This window comes from Nicotiana attenuata, unplaced genomic scaffold, assembly GCF_001879085.1.
Source record: "Nicotiana attenuata strain UT unplaced genomic scaffold, NIATTr2, whole genome shotgun sequence".
In the NCBI taxonomy this organism is placed as follows: domain Eukaryota; kingdom Viridiplantae; phylum Streptophyta; class Magnoliopsida; order Solanales; family Solanaceae; genus Nicotiana; species Nicotiana attenuata.
In genome coordinates, this window is record NW_017670375.1 from 124,031 (window position 1) to 131,034 (window position 7,004).

General features: G+C 36.4%; 1 protein-coding gene across 1 annotated transcript; it reads right to left on the reverse strand.

Moving 5' to 3' along the window:
• Positions 1–223: 223 nt before the first annotated feature.
• LOC109238566 (ribonucleoside-diphosphate reductase large subunit) lies at positions 224–6,262 on the reverse strand. Its single transcript, XM_019405048.1, has 17 exons — positions 5,751–6,262; positions 4,647–4,708; positions 4,437–4,524; positions 4,040–4,303; positions 3,623–3,863; positions 3,452–3,528; positions 3,076–3,246; positions 2,880–2,972; positions 2,640–2,789; positions 2,463–2,549; positions 2,212–2,376; positions 2,016–2,135; positions 1,518–1,720; positions 1,283–1,432; positions 1,047–1,194; positions 727–810; positions 224–640 (listed from the first exon to the last, which is right to left on the reverse strand). The coding sequence occupies exons 1-17, from the start codon at positions 5,976–5,978 to the stop codon at positions 545–547; spliced, it is 2,427 nt and encodes an 808-aa protein (XP_019260593.1). The 5' UTR covers positions 5,979–6,262; the 3' UTR covers positions 224–544.
• Positions 6,263–7,004: the final 742 nt, after the last annotated feature.

Sequence of the window (7,004 nt, forward strand, 5' to 3'; positions counted from 1 at the left end):
GATCTCGTAGGAACCAGTTTTTGATCTCCTTATCTGGTGGGGGTTTCGTTGAGCAATTCGTTACCCTATAGGGTTGTATTTTGAGTTTGACGAGCAGTAGCACAGAAGTTAAAGAGATAAAAATTCATAATTTTAGAGTTGAAAAAGAAAAGCAAATGCCATTGTTTATTCAGAGGAAGATTCAACGATGATATTGTTTAGTAATGGCAACTCATAGCTTTAATGAAATAAATAGCGGTCTATGTTATTTGGTGAATAAACAAATGCAAATTCATTGCTGATATCTCAAGGCAATGCGTTACAAGGCACCATCTAGCAATACAAGAGAATTACTTCCTTGTCTACAACATATATACTACTAGAATTAGATATATATTAATATTATTATATACAGCATTAGTTCTTATCCAATGAACATTAGTACATGCCACTTCCACAAAGCCAAGGCCTATTTAGCTTATCTATGCAGAGTTTTCCCAGCAGGCAGACAAGAAACACACTATAAAAGCCAATAGCTTAAAATGTTATGATATCCGACTTAGCACTAACTTCCGCACGATAAACAATCCTCGCGGTTTGTCAAAGAGCACACCATCTGGGCCATTTTAGTGTCGTCGTCAACTGCAGTCTTTGGTTTTTCCTGCAAATTGAAATCCCCAAGGAGCAATTTGTAAGAATGAACATAATAATATGATACTGAGTACACGAAATTATGATGGTTACTACCTTCAGCATGGCAGTATCAACTGTGAACTTGATAGCATCAGCTGCAGCACGCGATCGCAGATAGTACATTCCAGTTTTCAATCCCTACAGTAACAAGATGAAAGGTCAGATTCTTAAGGCTGTGAAGGCATAACTAGAAAAGGTCAGTGTGTGTGCTCCTGTAGGCTGACTACTATGTTCTTTAGTTATCAAATCTCTTAAAATGTATATTCTGAAACAAAAGCTACTAAACTATTGAGCAAAAATCACCACTGACCATTTCTTAGTTCTCATGCACTGCATTTCAGAAGAAAATATACTAATGTGAATTTGAAACATACCCTGGACCAAGTATGAAAATGCAGGGAAGTAAGTTTTCCAAAATTTGGTTGGTCCATATGTATGTTGAGGCTTTGGCTCTGATCTATGTAGCATCCACGGTCTACAGCCATATCAACCAAGGTCCGTTGCTTGATCTCCCAAACAGTCCTGAGGTCAGTAAACAGTATAAGCATGCAAGTGGAAATAAAATGAACATAATAATAGAACAAGCAATTAAATTGGTGCAAGTTCATACTTATAAATTTCTTTAAGCTCATCTGGAATTTCAGGGATTTTCTGCACAGAACCATCCTCATATATTATCCTATTCTTAAGAGCAGGAGACCAGAGCCCCATCTCAGTCAAGTCATACAGCAGGTGTTTGTTCACCACGACAAATTCACCGCTGGAGAAGAAAAACAACCATGTATAAATCACAAGCAACAACATTAAAAATCACCAGGAATAAAAGGATCCCGCAGCAGTGTTACCTCAGAACTCTTCGACTGTAGATATTGGATGTATATGGCTCAAAGCATTCGTTGTTTCCAAGAATTTGGCTGGTTGAAGCAGTTGGCATTGGAGCCACAAGAAGTGAATTTCTTACACCATTCTTTGCGATCATTTCACGGAGAGCAACCCAATCCCATTTATCTGATGGCGTTACTCCCCACATGTCTGGCTGGATAATACCCTGAACATCATAATATTGTCTTCAGTGGAAATGCAATGTGAATTGATAATACTGAATCAAAATAAAACCCGGCAGTCATTTTGTGTTCTACAATATTGTGTATTAGCTGCATTTTCAAAATTATCCTTGAACTCGTATCACATATTCACAGTTGAACTAGTAAGGATGTGCCATTTTTTTGGTTAGGAGCGACTATTTCGACTAACTCTGGATGACCATCTACACGCACTGGAAGACCAAGCAAGTCATCCGCAGAGTACCCATCAGTTAAATCTGGGAGCAGAAGCATATATACCTTGCTTACAGGACTGCCTGCATATGTCTCATATGGGCCTTCTTTGGCAGCTAATTCAGAAGAAGCTTTTAATGCATGGTAGTATATTGTCTCAAATATGTCCTTGTTTAGCTGCTGAGCCTATACGTAGACAAAGTATAAGATCAGCACCAGTGGAACAAATGTACAGCTTGGAAAGACGATTGACAGCACTTACCTCCCGGGAATCAAATGCCATGCCAAGCAACATGAATGTGTCTGCAAGACCCTGGACTCCAATTCCAATAGGCCTATGCCGTAAGTTGGACCTCTTTGCAGTTTCAACAGGATAATAATTGACATCAATAATTTTGTTCAGGTTTGTAGTGACTAATGCAGTAACCTGTCTCACATGACAAACAGAACAAAATCAAGAACAATATCCCACAAAAACATGTCAGAAGAGTTGGTGGCCAGAATAAATCAAACCTCTGCCAGTTTGTCAAAATCAAAGTATCGATTTTTAGAACCCCTGCTCCCAACAAGCTTAGATGGTTGTGATTCACTTGTCACTCCCTGAAAGATATAAAGGCAATGCAACACTAAGAGGCAAGGCGAAAGCAGGACAAGTTATGTTGTAAAGCATATACTACTAAGTTTGACTACCTTTTCTCTAACATATCTTGGTAGAGCAATTGAAGCAAGATTGCACACAGCAGTTTCAGTTGGACTTGTGTACTCAATAATCTCAGTACACAAGTTAGACGATTTGATAGTACCAAGATTCTGCTGGTTACTTTTTCTATTGCAAGTATCCTACAGTAACAAACAGAATAGTTGTCGAGTAAAACTTTAAGTGCATCCAGGCAAACAATGAGAAGAATAAGAGAACCATATGAAAGTCACCTTGTACAACATGTAAGGGGTCCCAGTTTCTATCTGGGACTTTAAGATCTCAAACCAGAGATTTTGTGCCTGAACCACCTTCTTTGCCTTACCCTGAATTGACAAAAGCACATTGTTTAAGATCAATGCTGAAAGGATCATTTAATCCACCCTAAAAATGGTGTACAATTAACTTCAGTAGAAGACTTGATTTTACCTCTTTTTCATAATTTGTGTACAGCTTCTCAAAATCTTCACCCCAGCAATCTGCCAGTCCAGGAGCCTCATTTGGACAAAACAAAGACCATTGCCCATTGCTTTGGACTCTTTGCATAAAAAGATCTGGCACCCAAAGAGCATAGAAAAGATCTCGTGCCCGATGCTCTTCCTGCAGAAATGGAAACATCACCATGTCTTGTCAAATTGCTGAGTATAGACAAGCTTTATTATATGAAAGGAGTAAAGGAATATTCTAGTGCAGTAGCATAGAACATGTTACTGGGTTGTTGTTGTTGTTGTTGTAGCATAGAACATGTGCAGGCCCACTAGACAATATATTAAACAATTGATAAGATGAAGAGTACTAACTATACCTTCCCATGGTTCTTCCTTAAATCCAGAAATTCAAATATATCAGCATGCCAAGGCTCAAGGTAGACAGCAAAAGCACCTATATGCAGCATAACACAATGAGAAAAAGTGAAAGTAGTCCCTACATCTTACACTTGGAGAATTCTAATTCAAGCACAGGAATGTGGCCACACCCTTTCTTTTGCCACCTCCTTGGTCAACATATCTAGCAGTGTCATTGAATACACGCAGCATAGGAACAATTCCATTCGATGTCCCATTTGTTCCACGAATGTAACTCCCAGTAGCACGTATGTTGTGCACAGAAACTCCAATTCCCCCAGCTGATTTGCTAATAACAGCACACTCCTTAAGAGTATCATATATTCCCTCAATACTATCCTCTTTCATGCATATCAGGAAGCAGCTACTTAACTGCAAATCACAAAAGAATACAATGTAACAGGGAACTTTTTACTAAGGACGTCACTAAACAGGAAAGGGCAATGTTGGATTCTTTTTACAACATAGTGGAACAAATTCATGATGACTTGGTTGAATCATCAAATCAAGAAAAGAAAACACAGCTTTCATAAAAAAGGTTGACATACTTGAGGTCTTGGAGTTCCAGCATTAAATAATGTTGGAGATGCATGAGTGAACCATCGTTGAGACATCAAATGATATGTTTTGATGGCAGATTCAATATCATCCTTGTGAATACCAACAGATACTCTCATTAGCATGTGTTGTGGCCTTTCTACAACTTTACCCTGAATCTTTAAGAGGTAAGACCTCTCAAGGGTTTTGAAACCAAAGTAATCATAGTCGAAGTCTCTGTCATATATGATCTCACTGTCCAGACGAGCAGCATTCTAAGAGAAAAAAGGCAAGTTGTTAACAGGTGGTCCCTAAATGCAATTATAAACAAGCTCTTAATCTGCCTAAAAGCCTTGTCCATAATTCATTAGCTAAACATAAAAGGAGAGTTCCAAATGGCGGTGATACCTTCATGATTATCTCATACACTTCATCAGAAACCAGTGGTGCCTTCAATCTAGATCTCTCACTGACATGGTAGTACATGTCCTTGATCCTGTGATATTCCGATATTACAACCAGGACTTTTTTATTGTTAATTACTACACCAACATTTTTTTATATGAAAAATAAAAGAAAACGGAAGGCCAATGACAAGCATTGAATTAAATAACTTACGTCTCGGAAAATGATTTCTTGGTGTTCTTGTGCAGATTGGACACAGCAATCCTTGCAGCCAGCTGCATTTTCAAGAGTTTGAACAAATTAGAGATTTGTTAATACATTTATCACAGAAAAGTACTTTGACCTAGTATGCATTATATAGGTTTCAACCTATCTATCCTACAAGAGGAAAGGAGTTAATAGAAACTCCTTTGGTCTTCCCACTCCCTCATTTGAAGCTAAACATCTCATATATTTAGCTTCCTTTTTAAGAGAATTCTCCTTTGAAATTATTTTAATGAGCATAACAGCAAGCAATGAGTAATCGATGTTTTTCTATTGCTTCATTACATAACTCAAAAATTCAGTCTAGCTCAAATGATAAAACATTATCTACTCCAAGACCACAACACTTTTCTATAAAGTTTTTATTTTGTGCATACAGAAGCAGGGTTGAGCACTATAAAACTAGGGGAACAGAAAGGGGAAAATGAGAGATAGAACTGAAAATCAACATTAAAAATGTTCAAATTCAGGAAATCATGACTAAAAATGAAAACCATAATCTGAATTTGAAAAGAAAACAACAAATCCAATGAGCAAAAAAATCACAAAGAGCTATCCATAAAATGTTCAAACACCTAACCAGTATCTCAATATTCCAAATCAACATATCATTTCCAAATATAAACATAATTGATCAGAGGCAAAGCAAGGATTTGCAGTTTATGGGTTCAACATACCACTAAAATCACTAACTATTTGAGTTAGTGGGTTCAAAATTTAATAGTTATACATAATTAGTGGATTTTTTACACATATATAGGATCATGACCGAGAGCTATTGGGTTCCTAAACCCGTAGCTTTAAACTTATCAGATATTTGAGGAAGCTACATTTGGAACTAAACCACAAAGCAATTAAAAAGAAAATAAACACACGCATAAAATATATAAATCAAGAGGCACAATGGGTACCAAATTTGAACAAATGCTTAAAATTCAACAGCATTTCTATAGATCAACATAATCAAAACAAACACATAAGCAATTACAAAACACAAAACAATAAACACACAAATAAAAATATCAGAAGCACAGAACATATCGAGGAACTCACACAGGCATAGTCGGGGTGGTTAGCAGTCATAGCAGCGGCAGTTTCAGCAGCCAATTCATCAAGCTGACTAGTGGTAACACCCTTATAAACACCAGCACAAACCTTCTGAGCAACAAGCACCGGATCACAATGATCAGGACTGAGCCCATAACTCAACTTCTTAAGCCTAGCAGTGATCTTATCAAAATGAACAGCTTCTTGTCGACCGTCTCTCTTCACCACATACATTTTTCAACTCTCTTTGAGGAATTTCGTCGAACACCTAGAGGAGAGGAGTATGGTTTGGTCCTTGATGTTAATGAGACATGACTGACTGAGTGACTCTGTTGTATATATAGGATAATTAGGGATTTAAATAACTTTAGCGCGAATTAGGGTTTTTGATTTTTGGGGATTTTCGAAAAATTCCCGCCAATTGGGAAGAGCGGGTGATGATATAACATGGAGGGAGGGAGGAAGAGTGTAGGAGAAGCTGTACGCGGGACCCACCTTGCTCCGCTTTTGAAGTTAGAATTTGAATATGACGGCCATGTGATGCGATGTAAATATTCTTGCTCTAATAATTGGTATTGTGTAATAAGTAGTACTAGTAGTAGTAATTATTTTTTCTAATTTTATGTTTTTGCACCACATTTTCTATAATTTTGCCGCCAAATTGTGACATAATCAGAAATATATAACTAACATTTTAAAAACTACATTTTCAGACAGAAATTTAATTTGTTACTAAAACAAGAATCTCCATAAAAGAAAGGACAAGTTTAATGTATTTTTGTGACTAGTGTTTCTGCACGTGCGTTGCACGTGTATTTCAAGTCATGTAATATACTTTTTGGTAAAATAATAATATTAATATTTTCAAAATAAAAACTTTAAGTAAATAATTATACATAAAAAAAAAGTAGGTGTTTTAGTAAATTATTAATGTGGATAATTGTAAAATGAATTATTTGTCAAGGTCAACATGATTGGATATTGTCTGAATCTACTAAGATGAACAATCGTTTAATTAGATATGCATGATCACTTTTACTTACTTTGTTTATAAAAGGTACAAACACGTAATGAAGCGTATCTCACCTAATACTTTCTTATAGACGATATTACTGGTGTATGGTCCTTCTAATTTTGAAAATGCAACTTAAAGTAGGGCTATGTGAAAAACCATGTTGTGGTAATTAATACAATTCAACATTAAGGCTAAATTTGTATAAAAAGAATAACAATTTTTAAATAAAAGTTCGTTCAAAAAAA